The sequence below is a fragment of the Ranitomeya imitator genome, chromosome 2 (assembly GCF_032444005.1).
Source record: "Ranitomeya imitator isolate aRanImi1 chromosome 2, aRanImi1.pri, whole genome shotgun sequence".
Taxonomy (NCBI): domain Eukaryota; kingdom Metazoa; phylum Chordata; class Amphibia; order Anura; family Dendrobatidae; genus Ranitomeya; species Ranitomeya imitator.
The window spans coordinates 351,457,290-351,474,211 of NC_091283.1; the positions used below are offsets into that span (position 1 = coordinate 351,457,290).

General features: G+C 41.2%; 2 protein-coding genes across 3 annotated transcripts in view; both read left to right on the plus strand.

Annotated features, from left to right (window-relative positions):
- LOC138663757 (zinc finger protein 1-like) overlaps positions 1 to 3,820 on the plus strand; it is a 28,128-nt gene extending 24,308 nt beyond the window's left edge. Inside the window, exons 5-7 of the mRNA XM_069750084.1 lie at positions 21 to 118; positions 318 to 408; positions 2,392 to 3,820. Coding sequence (XP_069606185.1) covers positions 21 to 118; positions 318 to 408; positions 2,392 to 3,230 — 1,028 coding nt within the window. The 3' untranslated portion in view covers positions 3,231 to 3,820. The remainder of the gene's footprint in view (positions 1 to 20; positions 119 to 317; positions 409 to 2,391) is intronic.
- LOC138663756 (zinc finger protein 154-like) lies at positions 3,575 to 16,348 on the plus strand. 2 transcript variants are annotated; one of them, XM_069750082.1, is made up of 7 exons: positions 3,575 to 3,696; positions 12,228 to 12,376; positions 12,506 to 12,685; positions 12,767 to 12,890; positions 12,970 to 13,070; positions 13,269 to 13,359; positions 15,226 to 16,348. In XM_069750082.1, exons 1-7 carry the CDS (start codon positions 3,654 to 3,656, stop codon positions 16,299 to 16,301), a joined length of 1,764 nt encoding a protein of 587 aa, XP_069606183.1. In that variant the 5' UTR covers positions 3,575 to 3,653; the 3' UTR covers positions 16,302 to 16,348. The 2 variants fall into 2 exon arrangements, with proteins under 2 accessions (XP_069606183.1, XP_069606184.1); XM_069750083.1 differs by lacking the exons at positions 3,575 to 3,696; positions 12,506 to 12,685 and adding an exon at positions 11,528 to 11,593 and having other exon boundaries at positions 12,228 to 12,448.
- The last annotated feature ends 574 nt before the right edge of the window (positions 16,349 to 16,922 follow it).

Here is a 16,922-nt window from a genome sequence, read left to right on the forward strand (position 1 = left end):
CCTGTATGTGTTTCCTCCAGATCGATCCAGTAAGAGGACAACACCAGAGAGATGTCCCCGTCCTCTTCTTCCACAGGACTGTAAAGAAGAAGACCATTATGTTCCTCAAGATCCTCAGGTAGATGGAGAGAAGGTGTCATGAGATCTCCTCTTTGATGTGTAGACGGTTGTGAAGGTCTTGTGCTCAGTCCTGTTTTATCCATCAGTATTATATGTTTTATACTTGTGTAATGAGAACAGTGGAGATGGCAGGATTAGAGCTGACCATAGATGTGACTTCTCCATCTGTCTGAGAGTTTTACAATATTTTGTTTCAGAGTGAAGATCTGACTTGTATTAATACTACAGGGACGTATGTGTGGGATGATGTGCAGTGTAAAGAAGAGATTCTTACATATGACTACCCTGGTGAGTAGTAAAAAAAATTGTAGCACATAACACAATGATAAAACAGAATTACTTGGGATGGTAAGTGGCAGCTTTTCAACTCTTGTACAGTCGTGGCCAAAAGCTTTGAGAGTGATCCAAGTTTTGTTTTTCACAAAGTTTGCTACTTCAGTTTTTATTGTGACAATTTCCGTAAAAATCTAGAGTAAATTTAAAGTGACCAGATGAATTGTAAAACATTGCTAAGTCTTACATTGCCAAGAAAATTAACTGAATAACAAAATCCAATTTCCACAAAGTTTCAGCCTTAACATAACATGACCTGCTTATATAATTTAATTTTATATTTTAGTGATCTTCTTAGCACAAGAGAAAGTGTTAATGATGACAAGGAAACTTAGATCACTCTGTCATGCTGATTACATTATAAGAGCTGATTTGTTCCATTAAGAAACAAAATCCACTGCTCTTACCAACTATTGGCAAATCCAATTTTCTTTAAAAGCCAAAAGTAGATTATACCGAAGGAAGCATAATAAAGATTTTCTTCCTTTTTTTTCATTTTTGTTTTATTCACTCCACGTTTTGCTTATACTCCCCTCATAATTTAATGAGCATTTAAGTAGAAAAGACTGACAGCAAGCACACTGAAACCTATGACCATCCGACAAACGTACGACCTCTAGTTATGAATGTCCGATTTTTAAAAAAAGAAGCCTAATATACCTCACCACTGATCACCTCAGCCAGTGTCCAGTCTTCCTTCTTACCGCCATCGTGCGCCACATCTCCAACCTCTTCACTATAAGACAGGCTCCCAGCTGGAGCACACTGCATCATAAGGTCACGTCATCAACTCAACCTTATGACGCGCTTAAGTTCCAAAATGGAAGCGGTTGAAAGTGCTGTCCTATAGTAAAGAGGCAGGAGGTACGGCGCATCTGAAGTAAAAAAAAGAGGAGGAGAAAACAAAAAGGTGAATACGGGTTAAAAATAAAACTAATACTCACCTTTCCGGCCTTCTTTTTTCTGCTGACGGGGGTAACATTTCCAAGGTTTCTGGCTACATCCAAGCCAAGAGGTCATTGTGTTATAAAGCCGCAACATTAATGTTCCGAACTTTTTACACAAAGTAACCTCTGAGACCTGGAAGTTGCCATAAGAACTGGCCATTAGTAAACAGGACAGAGTTGCGACTCCCTTCACAGTGGAAAGAAGAGGACCAGATGGTGAGCAGCATGTTAGCATGATAGGTGATTATTTTGGTTAAAAGTAAAATCCAGTAGACACCATTCCAGTGGCCTTGCTGCTCGCCGTCTGGACCTCCTTTTTTTTCCCTGCTACACTTGCTCCAAGCATCTCTCAGACTTCCATCCGCATCAAGGCCCCGGAGGTCACTGGGCATCATGAGGTCGTGGCATTACTGTTGCGACCTTATGACGTGCAGTAAACTCCTAGGCCTGGATGCAGATGGAAGTCCTGATCTATAGAGAAGAGACCAGGAGATATGATGCTCCTGAGGACAGAAGGAAGAGCGCCATATGACAGATGGCAAGCAGTGGAGTGGTAAATGTTGAGGTATTCTTTTTTTACGCTGTTACAACAGGGGACTGTCTGTAGGAGATTGGCCTAGCATCATATTCTGGTACTTGTTTTGATGTCTGCTGTGACTGTGATCTGTTTTACATCTCTATCTTAGTTATGAAGCAAATTTTGCTGCATGCCTTGTAATTTGTATTAAAATTCAAGATATCGCCACCCTTCCCTGTGTCAAATTTTTTCCCCTTCCCCCTCAGCTCCACCCTCTCCATTTTTTTCCCCATTTTTCCCCAAGTTGCTTACCCCACATATAAAATGAATGTTGTTACTTCTTCATATGATTATATTTAAATGTTAATATCTTTGTTCTTGTCTCTTTTTCAACATCCATAAATAATTTATTTAAAAAAATCACTATACCTTTTTTTTATATTATTCATAACTAATTGGTTTTATTTTCTGCAGATGACTGTCCCAGGAACTCAGAGGGACATCGGACATCTTTAGATGGTAAAGCAGATGATCAGGATTTCCCACAAGAAACATGTGAAGAAAATGCCATAATGCCAGATCTAATCATTCAAATCAAAGATCCATCATCTGATCCTGAGTTTGAACAGGTCCTCTATTCTGATTCATCACCTAATGTTGAGAAAAATGACACAAGTGATACCATAAAACAAAGAGATAACACAGAGGTGAAGTCATTTTTATGTTCAGATTGTGGAAAGTGTTTTAGCTGGCAATCTCATCTTATCAAACATAAGAGAAGTCACACAGGGGAGAAGCCATTTTCGTGTGAAGAATGTGGAAAACGTTTTAGTGAGAAATCGGATCTTTTTAGACATCAGAGAATTCACACAGGCGCAAAGCTGTTTTCATGTTCAGAATGTGGAAAATCCTTTAAACAGAAGTGGGGTCTTGTAAAACATCAGAGAAGTCACACAGGAGCAAAGCCATATTCATGTTCAGAATGTGGAAAAGATTATAACGATAAATCAAACCTTATTAGACACCAGTGGGTTCACACCGGGGTGAAGCAGTTTTCATGTTTAGAATGTGGGGCACTTTTTACCAAAAATTCATCTCTGGTTACGCATAAAAAAATTCACACAGGGGTGAGGCCGTTCTCATGTCCAGAATGTGGCAAATGTTTTATCCAGAATTCGGATCTTGTTAGACATCAAAAAACTCACACAGGAGAGAAGCCATTTCCTTGCACGGACTGTGAAAAAAGTTTTACCAAAAAATCAATTCTTATTAGCCATCAAAAAACTCACGCAGCGCAGAAGCCACTTCTGTGAACTGTAAGTGGAAAGTGTTTTAAGTAAAAGCCAACTTTACTGTAAATGGTCAGCAAAAATGTCATAAGGGAAAAATATTTTCATGTCCATAATGTTTGAAATGTTTCACGCAGAAACCATATTTTCTCTTGAGCTTTTTTTTTATATTTATTTTACTTACAAATATTACATTACCCCATGATCAAGCTTGATGAAACGTGTGTTTGGGTGTTCCACCACCACAGGTTCTATATGGATCTTCTAACTGCTGTGTTGTATTTCTAATTGTTTTGCTATCATTACCCTGACGATCCTCAGTGGTACATTACTTTGTGTACTGTTTAGTATTTGATAAGAGCGTTTCACTACTTACTACTAACACTTATTTACTTTTATAAGTTTAACCCCTCTAGTTTTCATAATTGCCTACGCTAGTGCTGATGTATGCACATCATTTATAATCTGGTGGTCAGCAATAGTTTGAAAGGTAATTTAGTCTTCTGTACATTCACTATTATTCCTATGAAACCATTTGGGGGTTTCTGTTCTGTATTTCTCCCATTTTTATGTCATGTTTTTATTATTATTCATAAAGTTAATATCAAATTGTATACACTTTTGGTGTCCAAATTCTTTTTTGGGTTTATTTCAAATTCAGTGGAGAAGTCATAAAACACAACAATAAAGTTTTCAATATAAGCTAAAAACACATATGAGAAGGATGTAGGCAGATGATCAATGTACCACAATTTTAGAATTAACACCAAAATCCTAAGGCTAGGTTCAGATTGCGTTAGTGCAATCCGTTTAGCGCCTAGCGCTAGCGGATTGCGCTAACGCAATGTTTTAAAAGGGGTCGCGTTAAACGTCCCCGCTCTCGCAGATCTCTGATCTGCGAGAGCGGGGAATGGACCTCGGGCGCGCCTCGGACGCTGCAAGCAGCGTCCGCAGCGCGCCACAAAACACCTGCACATCGCTAGCGCGTGCCGAAAATGGCACGCGCTAGTGATGCGCGTCCCCATTGCTGTGAATGGGCGCGCTAACGGACGCGTTGCACTGCGTTAATTTCGCCGTGCAACGCTGTCCGTTAGTGCGGTCCCATTAACGCAATGGGAACCTAGCCTTAGACTATCACAACTATTCCTTATAGAAAAGATATAACGCATTAACATAGGGATTAGTTCTCATGCTAACTGCCCTAGTTGTTATACGAAAAATGCATATTTGATGCACAAGCAAACTTTACAATTTTCATCTTGGGTCTATACGAAGACTAAATGCTGTATGACCCAGTTCAGTTAAGGATATCACGTACAATGCTGTTTGAAAGTTTGTGAACCCTTCAGCATTTTCCATATTTTTGCATAACTTTGACCTAAAACTACATCAGATATTCACACAAGTCCTAATGGATAAAGAAAACCAAATTAAAAGAGTCAAAAATATTATACTTATACCTGAAGGAGTTGATCCAACTCCGAAACTCATTGTTTTTAAAATCTGTTTCTTCAACACCAGGTTCATGGTGACATTCTTGGCAGACACAACAGCCATTTCCTCCCTACTACCTAAATATTAGACTTAGTAATTTTTCTTCTATTGAGGAAAATGATCCAATATCACTTGTCTGTAAGTTACAAAAGTGGACTTTAAGATTAGAAGCTAATTCAAAGCTGAAATTAGAGCCTGTTGCTTAATCAAAGGGGTGTCAAAGGTGGCTTGTTTTATTGAAAGAAAAGGGAACTAACAAAGTCTGATCTTCACAACACACATTTGTGGAAGTTTATCATGGAATGACTAACCACGTGTAAAGTGCCATGGCATAAATGGCGCTATAAAAATGAATAATAATAACGGAAATTTCTGAGAACTTAAGAAGAATTGTTAATGCTTATCCGGCTGGAAAAGTTTACAAAACAGACTCTAAAAAGTTTTAACTCTAAAACCACAGACAAATTGTGTACAAATTAAGGAAATGTAAGACCATTATTACCTCCCCAGGCAATATCTTTTCAAGGGCAAGACATATACTAGTCCAGGTCATAAAGCACATCAGAGACAGTTTTAGTCGACAACCCCCAGAGCCCTTCCTCCCAACTACCCATCCCTCCACCTCCAAAACCTACTTCTCCACCATTACAGAAGATCGACTCTCCACTCTACTCTCAAGATCGCATCTCACCACCTGTGCACTTGACCCGATCTCTTCCCACTTCATCCCAAACCTCGCCACAGTCTTCATCCCAACGCTCATCGCCCTATATCACTTCTCCCCTATGCCTCAAAACTACTGGAACAACACATCCATCTTGAACTGTCCTCCCATCTATCTTCCTGCTCCCTTCTCGACCGCTTACAATCAGGCTTCCGGTCACACCACTCCACTGAAACTGCCCTAACTAAGGTCACCAATGCCCTATTAACCGCCAAGTGCAAGCGACACTACTCTATCCTCCTCCTCCTGGACCTGTCCTCTGCCTTTGACACAGTGGACAATTCCCTATTACTACAGACCCTCTCATCCCTTGGCATCACAGACTTGGCCCTATCCTGGATCTCATCATACCTAAGTGACCGAACATTCAGCATCTCCCATTCACACACCACCTCCACACCTCACCCCCTATCTGTCGGAGTCCCACAAGGTTCAGTTCTAGGGCCCCTGCTCTTCTCCATTTACACTTTTGGCCTGGGACAGCTCATAGAATCTCCCGGTTTTCAGTATCATCTCTATGCTGACGACTCACAGATCTACATCTCTGGACCAGATATCATCACCCTACTAACCAGAATCCCTCAATGTCTATCCGCTATTTCATCCTTCTTCTCCGCTAGATTTCTAAAACTTAACATGGACAAAACAATTAATTGTCTTTCCCCCATCTCACACGAGCCCCCCAACGAACCTATCGATTACAGTAAACGGCTGCCCACTCTCCCCAGTCCCACAAGCTTGCTGTCTCGGGGTAATCCTTGACACTGATCTCTCCTTCAAACCGCATATCCAAGCCCTTTCCACTTCCTGCCGCCTTCAACTCAAAAATATTTCATGGATCCGTGCATTCCTAAACCAAGAAACTGCAAAAACCCTAGTCCATGCCCTCATCATCTCCTGCCTCGACTACTGTAACCTCCTGCTCTGTGACCTCCCCTCTAACACTCTCGCACCCCTCCAATCTATTCTAAACTCTGCTGCCCGACTAATCCACCTGTCTCCCCGCTATTCCCCGGCCTCTCCCCTCTGTCAATCCCTTCACTGGCTCCCCATTACCCAGAGACTCCAGTACAAAAGCCTAACCATGACATACAAAGCCATCCACAACCTGTCTCCTCCATACATCTGTGACCTCGTCTCCCGGTACTTTCCTGCACGCAACCTCCGATCCTCACAAGATCTTCTCTACTCCCCTCTTATCTCCTCTTCCCACAATCGCATACAAGATTTCTCTTGCGCATCACCCCTACTCTGGAACTCTCTACCACAACATATCAGACTCTCACCTACCATCGAAACCTTCAAAAAGAACCTGAAGACCTACCTCTTCCGGCAAGCCTACAACCTGCAGTAATCACCAATCAACCAAACCGCTGCACGACCAGCTCTACCCTCACCTACTGTATCCTCACCCATCCCTTGTAGATTGTGAGCCCTCGCGGGTAGGGTCCTCTCTCCTCCTGTACGTTGTGACTTGTATTGTTCAAGATTATTGTTCCTGTTTTTATTATGTATACACCTCCTCACATGTAAAGCGCCATGGAATAAATGGCGCTATAATAATAAAAGGAACCAATGTAGCCTCTAAGCAACTAAAGGCATTTGTCACATTAGTTAATATTAATCTTCATAAGTCCACCTTCAGGAGGACACTGAGCAATAATGCTGTGGATGGTAGGATAAGAAGGATAAATCGTCTACTCTCTTTAAGAACATTTCTGCCCATCTACAGTTTGCTAAAGGTCACCTTACAAGCTGGAAGGCATTTTAAACAATGTTTATGGATGGATGAAACCAAGGTAGAGCTTCATTAAAGCATAAAAACATCATACCATCTGTGAAACACGGTGGTGGTAGTTTTTTTTTTTTTTTTAATCAGATATTTTTTATTAAACCATAAATATTGTACATAAACAATAAAAGGAATACTTTGTTATCAGCAATATATAGATGTACAATACTTTTTTAGAAAACTTATTTAGTCCCAAACCAAACTCCCACCCCCCTTCCCCCCACCCTCTAGAGACCTGTCAAGAGTCGCCCTCCCCTGCTTTATCATATATAAAAGTACAAGAAAAGGAAGATGACTTGTCAATAATACTCCCAATGGGGCAAAAGGTCTTTAGATCACATTGATTCAAGCCATGGGTTCCACAACCTATCAAAGAGGTCCATCTTGTTCCTCCTAGCATAGATACTCCTCTCCAAAGCAATAATATGGTCCACTTGCTTCATAAAGTCTCTCCTTGTTGGTGGCTCTTCCCTAATCCAGAATTTGGCGATCAACTTTCGCGCAATAAATAACAGTCTAGCAATAACCATTTTATACAACTTATCAGTTATAATCTCCTCCACATAGCCCAAAACACATACCAAAGGATCCCGCGGCACAGTACAACTGTATGCCAGTCCCACTTTATTCAGCACCAACGGTGGTGGTAGTTTATTGGTTTAGGTGTGTTTTGCTGCATCTGGGCGAGGACTGCTTGTCATCATTGATGAGCAATGAATTCTGAATTATGGTAGGAAATTTTAAAAGAAAAGGCCAGGACATCTGTCCATGAACCGAGTCATAAAGGGAATTTTTCAGGAGGGTTTTGCTATGTAATCTGAAGACAGCAGGAAGTAGGGGCTCAAACACAGAATTCAGGAATGTGTCACTTATCAAAATGTGTGCTGTTGTTTACTAGCTGACAGTTTTATCACTAAGAAATTAACACTGCTCGACTACATTAGTCTGACCACACCGCCTTCCCTGTGATAAGCACCTCACTGTCTATGGACTTGGAGGACTTGTACGTGGAGAGCCTAGTGTGGGCAATGTTGGCTTTCTCAGCTCTAAATCTAAAAGCTCTGATTGCATCAGAATGGCTGCACCAAGTAAGCAAAGTGATACATCGTTAGATTCAACTTTTTACCTACGTTACCCTGCTCTCAGATGAGCATACATATTAGTCCATACAAACCTTATCACAGAAGGTCACACTCCGTAACTGAATAAGGAAGACAGTCCCAGTGTGCTGCTGTGTGTGTGAGGAGCATCACACTTATAAGTGTTTCTCAGTAAATTAGAATATCATAAAAAAGTTAATTTATTTCAGTTGTTCAATACAAAAAGTGAAGCTCATATTATATGAGTGATTACAAACAGAGTGATCTATTTCATGTGTTAATTTCTGATAATGTTGATGATTATGGCTTACAGCCAATGAAAACCCAAAAGTCATTATCTCAGTAAATTAGAATAATTAACAAAATACACCTGCAAAGGCTTCCTAAGCGTATAAAAAGGTCCCTTAGTCTTTCAATAGTCTCCACATTCTCCCTTAGTCTGTTTCAGTAGGTTCTACAATCATGGGGAAGACTGCTGACTTGACAGATGTCCAGGAGGAAGTCAATGACACACTCCACAAGGAGGGTAAGCCACAAAAGGTTATTGCTAAAGAAGCTGGCTGTTCACAGAGTGCTGTGTCCAAGCATATTAATGGAAAGTTGAGTGGAAGGAAAAAGTGTGGTAGAAAAAGGTGCACAAGCAACCGGGATAACTGCAGCTTTGAAAGGATTGTTAAGAAAAGGACTTTCAAAAATGTGGGGAAGATTCACAAGGAGTGGACAGCTACTGGAGTCATTGCTTCAAGAGCCATCACACATAAATGTATCCAGTACATGGGCTACAAGTGTTGCATTCCGTGTGTCAAGCCACTCATGACCAATAGACAACGTCAGAAGTGTCTTAGCTGTGCCAAGGAGAAAAAGAAATGGACTGTTGCTCAGTGGTCCAAGGTGTTATCAGATTAAAGTTAATTTTGCATTTCATTTGGAAATCAAGGTTCCAAGAGTCTGGAGGAAGAGTGGAGAGGCCACAATCCAAGCTGCTGGAGGTCTAGTGTGAAGGTTCCACAATCAGTGATGGTTTGGGGGGGGCATGTAATCTTCTGGTGTAGGTCCACTGTGTGTTTTATCAAGACCAAAGTCAGCGCAGCCGTCTACGAGAAGATTTTAGAGCACTTCATGCTTCCTTCTGCCAACAAGCTTTGTGGAGATGGAAATTTCATTCTCCAGCAGGATTTGGCACCTGTCCACACTGCCAAAAGTACCAATACCGGGTTTACATACAACAGTATCACTGGGCTTGATTGGCCAGAAAACTCGCCTGACCTTAACCCAATAGAAAATCTATGGAGTATTGTCAAGAGGAAGATGAGACACCAGACCCAACAATGCAGACGAGCTGAAGACTGCTATAAAAACAACCTGGTCTTCCATAACACCTCAGCAGTGCCACAGGCTGATTGCCTCCATGCCACCCCGCATTGATGCAGTAATTGATGCAAAACGAGACCCGGACATGTATTGAGTGCATTTACTGAACGTACATTTCAGTAGACCAACATTTTTGATTTTGAAATCATTTTTCAAGCTGGTGTTATAAAGTATTCTAATTTACTGAGATAATGACTTTTGGGTTTTCATTGGATATAAGCCATAATCATCAACATTAACAGAAATAAACACTTGAAATAGATCACACTGCTTGTAATGACTCTATATGAGTTTCAGTTTTTGTATTGAAGAGCTGAAGTAAATTAACTTTTTGATGTTATTCTAATTTAGTGAGAATCACTTGTACTCTAGGGCTTCAGACCTCTTTTTCTCTGTCCAGGAATCCCTCTTCTGGAACCAGGGCAGCAATTAATCCAGGAGACATGAAGTTCATAAAAACAATCAAACTTTTGCTTGGCGAATGGCAGTATTTACAGGTAGATGTAGAGGATAAGGCCCAATGGGACAATCTTTCCCACAGGTATCGGATGCAACTTCAGCCCTGGTTCTTGGTATCGGTGGAATGTCCCTCTCATTGGCTTTCTTAGCCCTAGGGCGTCTTCACCACTATCAGTATATTCGGATTGCAATACCTTCCGCCCCATGTAGCCCATCTTTCCCTGTAGCTTCACAGGTTCAGCCCGCCCAAGGCATCCAACGTCCTTCTCGAGGTTGCCCCAGGCCATTAAACAGTGTTCGCACCCATGAAATTGTTCCAATGAAGTATTTCAACCAGAAAATTCTTGTGATTGCACGTTTTGTAATACATGTTTATTTCCTTTGTGTGTACTGGAGCAACACAAAAAACGGAGAAAAAGGCAACATTGGACATAATTTCACACAAAACCACCAAAATGGGCCGGACAAAATTGTTGGCATGTGATGCTCGTTCCATCTCACCTATGGCAAGTTTATGACAGGACTTCGATCACATCCGCTATCCTGGTATAACAGGCTCTGTACTTTGATGTGTACACAGCGCCATGCACGCAGAGCTTTCCTGCTGTACTACTCTCCAGTCTAGGGGAGTATACATCTATAAAGAGTATGTATATATTCCATACTACAGTTATACATTAAAAAAAAATAGGTAAGTCAAAACACTATACACTTGTGTTGCGTTAAAACGTCTTTTGACCGCATGGTCTTAGCAATTTCCGCATGAGGTCATTCTCTCTGTCACTGCTGTGCAAGTTTAACCTCGGAGGGCATGTCTGGTACCGATATTTATTGAAGACTTTGGCCAGAGTCTGGAGAAATTTGGAAAGAGGACTGTTATCCCCGGATGTTGTGTTGTTGCATGAGACTACACATCTACACTCCGCTTCCCATACTGGCAACACACTCCAAAAACATAATTTTGAGGAGTTAAAGCTTCCATCCAATAGTCCTGCCCCATTCCGACCTAAGAAAATTCGCTACGAGGATGAAGATTTATGTGTGATCAAGAGGTGAAGACGGCGGGGCATCTGTGGCTTGTGGCCCAGCCTAAATTATTGTTAGTGAGGAAATAGAACGTTTTGCTGATAATTTTTCGACATAATCTCTCGTGTTTTCAATACAGTTTGTCCAATTAAGTTTCTGTGTTTTCTGACAGTTCATAAAAATAAAATCTAGTACCAGAGAGCGGAATTTTTTTTTTTACTTAACTTCGTATTTCTGTACATTTTGTACACACACGGCTCCGCTCCGTACACCTTGTACACACGCGGCTCTGCTACATCCACACTGCATACACTGAGGCCCCTGATCATGTGACCCCTGACTCCTCCCCTCCCGTGACCTCATCACAGGTCCTGTGCGCACAGAGCAGCCATATATGTGGGGTGCGGCTCTGTCGATGGAGGTAGGTGCTGGAGCCCCGTTATTCTTTATGTGGATATCAAAAATATGGAAATCCATGACCTATATATATTTTCTATGTATAATTATACACCTTAAAATAACTGTTCTAAGTTACCACACTTGCAGCACTGTACACATAACACGTCACCATGCTGTTACTGATCAGCATCCAATGTACCAATATCGATAGATGTGCTAATCGTAGTTTTTGATTTTCCCTTCTCCGGCCGGCCCAGACCGCTATGATGACTTCTTCTTTCACCTCTGCAGAATGCAACATCTTTGGCTCCTCACTATTCCATCACTCTGACCATTATCTCCCCATAATGCTGTAACCATCCATAGTGCCCCCTCTGTGTCCCCACACAATAATGGTTCTCCCTTACACCTGCAAACTCTAATAACTCCTATGTGCCCCTGCATAGTATTATTGCCCCTTTGTGCTCACATGCAATAATAATCTGTGACTATCGGAATTTATGTATGACTCCTGTGACTGACGGTCATAGTTATCCTCTGTGTGACCCCTAGATGTATAAAGTGTTTTACCAGATCATTGCCTTATACTGACATCACAACTCTAGTGATTGCATTATTACATTGGATTTACATCAACTCACTTTCTTCCCATTCAGGTCCCTACAGTATCGGATCCTCTCAGTGGAGATCTTCTATAAAAGAGACTGTCCTGATTCATCCATCAAGGATGGAAAGGGACAGAGACGAGATGGCGGAGAGGATATTACACCTCACCCTAGAGATCCTCTTCCGGCTTACTGGAGAGGTGAGAGATTCTGATGACGTCACATTACATCATTCTTTTCTATGGGAATAACAGATGGACCGAACTGGAGAGGTGAGGACTCTGGGAATGTCTGTAGTGAGATTTATTACTGTCTCTCTCCATAACCAGGATTACACAGTAGTGAAGAAGACCTCTAGTGAGCACTGTCAGGACCCTGTGTCTGAGGGATGGAGTAGAACCCTGAGTACAATCACAGGGCCTCTACCTCATCCCCAGATACATGAGGACATCAATGACCAGAAGATCCTAGAACTCATCTACAAGATTATTGAGCTGCTGACTGGAGAGGTGACACTGCTGGGAATCTGGGACATTATATAGTAATGCTATGAAGGGATTGGGGGATGACGCTATCATTGTATGTGTCAGGTTCCTATAAGGTGTCAGGATGTCGCCGTCAATTTCTCCATGGAGGAGTGGGAGTATTTAGAAGGACACAAAGATCTGTACAAGGACGTCATGATGGAGATTGCCCAGCCCCTCACATCACCAGGTAATAGGACTAAATACACACAGTCTATAATTATCTGTATGTAAAGAATGAATTCAGTCCCTGTATGTGTTTCCTACAGTTCTAGCCAGTAAGAGGACAACACCAGAGAGATTTCCCCGTCCTCTTCTTCTTCCACAGGACTGTAAACAAGAAGATGCCGATGTTCCTCAGGATCATCAGGTAGATGGAGAGAAGGTGTCATGAGATCTCCCCTATGATGTGTAGATTGCTGTGAAGGTTTTGTTTCCAGTCTTGTTTTATCCACCAGTATTATATGTTTTGTACTTGTGTAATGAGAACGGTGGAGATGGCAGGATTAGAGCTGATCATAGATGTGACTTCTCCATCTATCTGTAACCTTTGCAATATTTGTTTCAGAGTGAAGATCTGATCCATATTAATACTACAGAGACATATGTGAGGGGTGATGAGCGGTGTAAAGAGGAGATTCCTACAGATAACAGGGCAGGTGAGTAATAACCACTAAATTCCCACAGTCACAGATTTTTTTTCATGTGAATATATACAGCACTGAGATCTCCTCTCCCGAGATCCTGATGCTGAGATCTCCATCTGCGCATTCGCCGCCCCCGGCCGCCATTTTCCCGCAGTCCACCGCATAGGAAACCATGGAACTGCGGGGACTCTGGCCTTTCACAAAATGTCAGCAGAGCCCCCCCGCAGCACCGGACACCACCCGCAGCACCAGACACAACCCGCAGTGGTGCGCTGCACATCCAAACAACCCCTGCGGTCTGCAGCAACGCTCCACTATTTCCTCCTCCAGCCACGACCCTGGGACCCTGCTCCACCACGGCCAGTAAGGTATATCTGCATTATAAGACGCACCCCCATTTTCCCCCGAAATGTGAGGGAAAAAAGTGCGTCTTATAATTCAAAAAATACGGTAATTAATACTTTGTACAAAAGCCTTTGTTAGTGCTGACCGCTTCAAGACGCCTCCTGTATGGAGAAACTAGTTGCATGCATTACTCAGGTGTAAATGTGGTCCATTTTCCCCACACAAACACTCTTCAAATCCTGAAAGCCCCGTGTGCCCCTGCTATGAACTCTGAGCTTTAGTGCCTTACATTTTCTGTTGGATTCAGGTCAGGTGATTGGCTGAACCATTTTAGCAGCTTTGGTTTCTGTCTTTGAAATCAATTGAGAGCTTCCTTCACTGTGTGATTGGGATTGTTGTCTTGCTGAAATATGCACCCTCATTTCAACTTAATGGTAGATGGCAGCAGATGTTTATCAAGAATGTCTTGGTACACTTGTCCATTCATTCTTCCTTCAATCATGTGAAGTTTTCCAGTGCCATATGCTGAAAAGCACCCCCACACCATGATGTTCCCACCTCCAAACTTTATTGTTGGTATGATGTTTTTGCAGTGATATGCAGTGCCTTTTGGACTCCAAAAAAGGTGTATATTATGGCATCCAATGAGTTCAACTTTGGTCTTGTCTGACCAGACTATATTATCCCAGTATGTCACAGTCATTTATAAATGTTCTTGAGAAAACTATACGCTCTTGAATATACTTTTTGTTCATCAATGGAGACTTGTGTAGTGAACATGCATTAATGTCCTGGAGGTTGAGAGCATTACTTATTGTTTTCTTTGAAACAATTGTACTGCTGATTCCAAGTCTTTATGTAGATCTGCACAGCTGGTTTTTGGCTCTTGGACAACTCTTCTAATAATTCTTTACGTTCCTGTATCTGAAATCTTGTGGGGAGCACCTGGTCATGGCCGTTTTATGGTGAAATTATATTGATTTCACTTCTGGATTATGGCACCAACAAATTCTCACTGGAACCTTAAGTAGTTTAGAAATTCTTCCATAACCGATGCTATCAGTATGTTTTGCAACAATAAGATTGCAAAGGTCTTGAGACAGCTTAATAGTTTTACCCATCATGAGATGTTTCTTGTGTGCCACCTTGGTTATGAGATCCCTTTTTATAGGCCATAAAGTGGCAGGATTACTTTCTAATTCCTGATAGATTTCAGCAGGTGTCATGAGTTTTCATGGCTTTTTGCACCTCTCTTTCTTCATGTGTTTAATACTTTTGAAATAATTTAATCTGTCTCACTTAAGCGCTACTCCTCATAGAGGTACAGTATCACTGATAGAATGCATGCATGATTCACGCACATCTAAATGAGGACTTAGATTGGAATCTGTTTTGCATCACTGTCTTAGTTAAAAAGCAAATTTTGTTTCACGCCTTGTCTTTTGTATGGGCATTTTTAGATATATACAACAAAACACGTCAGTATAATTTTTTGTTGCATTATTCAAAACTAATCATTTTTATTCTTGGTAGATGAATGTACCGGGAGCTCAGAAGGACATTGGATAGCTTTAGATCGTATAGCAGATGGTTGTGTTATCACACAAGATACATGTGAAGAACACGCTATAATTCCAAACATAGCCCTCCACAGCAAAGATCTATCATCTGATCCTTTTGAAAAGGTCCTATCTTTTGATTCATCACACAATGTCAAGAAAAATAAACGACACAGAAATCAGAATGGTCACACAGGGAAGAAGACATTATCATGTTCGGAATGTGGAAAATGTTTTGACCGGATATCAAAACTTATTATACATAAGAAAAGTCACACAGGGGAAAAGCCATATTCTTGTGAACAATGTGGGAAATGTTTTAGAGAGAAATCAGATCTTTTTTGTCATCAGAGAATTCACACAGGAGTAAAGCCATACTCATGTTCAGAATGTGGGAAATGTTTTAATAAGAAAGCAAATTTTGTTAGACATCAGTGGGTTCACACAGGGCTGAAACCATTTTCATGTTCAGAATGTGGGACACTTTTTACCGCTAAATCATCTCTCCTTGAACATCAAAATATTCACACAGGAGCAAAACCATATTCATGTCCAGAATGTGGGAAATGTTATAGCTCTAAGTCTATTCTTGTTAAACATCAAAGAATTCACACAGGTGCAAAGCCATTTTTATGTTCAGAATGTGGAAAAAGTTTCAACCAAAAATCGTGCCTTGTTTCACATTTGAGAATTCACACAGGAGCAAAGCCGTATTCATGTTCAGAATGTGGGAAAAGTTATACGTCCAATTCAATTCTTGTTAAACATCAGATAATTCACACAGGAAAAACATATTCATGTTCAGTATGTGGGAAATGTTTTATCTATAAATCATCTCTTATTACACATCAAAGTATTCATACAGGGGTGAAGCCATTTTCATGTCCAGAATGTGGAAAATGTTTTAGCCAGAATTCATATCTTGTTAGACATCAAAGGACTCACACAGGGGAGAAGCCATTTTCATGCCCAGAATGTGAGAAATGTTTTGCCAAGAAATCAAGTCTAAATAACCATCAAAAAGCTCACACACAGCAGGAGCCACTTTAATATACCATAGGTGGAAAGTGTTATTTTTTATATTAAAGAGATTTCAATTTTACAACATCGTGCATCATTACACTCTGTATAAAAATGCATCCATTGAACATTTAACATTTGTGGTGCATTTGACTCGACAGAATGAGCAGAGTACATATATGGGGTTACTGTTTGTTAGCGCATGTTTTATTTTCTCTTTGTATCCATCCAGTGTGACGTATTGTATGGTCCATTGCAGAGTTGATTAACTTGTCATCATTGTGTTGTCAGCCAATTTGCTATAACTTTACTTGCCAAAAAGGTACACTTCTGTCCAGCCTGTTTCCACACATAACGCTACCTCCAACCTAATTCTAAGTTCTTTCTTATTTATTCTGGGATTAAAGGGAACCTGTTACCCCCCTCAGACGTTTGTAACTAAAAGAGCCACCTTGTGCAGCACCAATGCTGCATTCTGACAAGGTGGATCTTTTAGTTATGCTCCCTGCACACGCTGAAATAACCGCTTATAAAATGTGCCCCCTCATACCGTGAAATAGTCCCGGGGGCGGGTCTTTCCCCCCTAATCAGACGCAGCACGGCCATCACTCTGGGCCTGTAAGCTCCGGGCGCCGCCTCCTCTTGTAGCAT

Excerpts from the sequence above, each read along its gene's own strand:
- LOC138663756 (XM_069750082.1), top strand. The coding sequence starts at position 3,654 with ATGCACATCATTTATAATCTGGTGGTCAGCAATAGTTTGAAAG. Across the intron at positions 12,377-12,505 it reads TCTTCCGGCTTACTGGAGAG|GATTACACAGTAGTGAAGAA; the intron begins GTGAGAGATTCT and ends CTCCATAACCAG. Across the intron at positions 12,686-12,766 it reads TTGAGCTGCTGACTGGAGAG|GTTCCTATAAGGTGTCAGGA; the intron begins GTGACACTGCTG and ends TGTATGTGTCAG.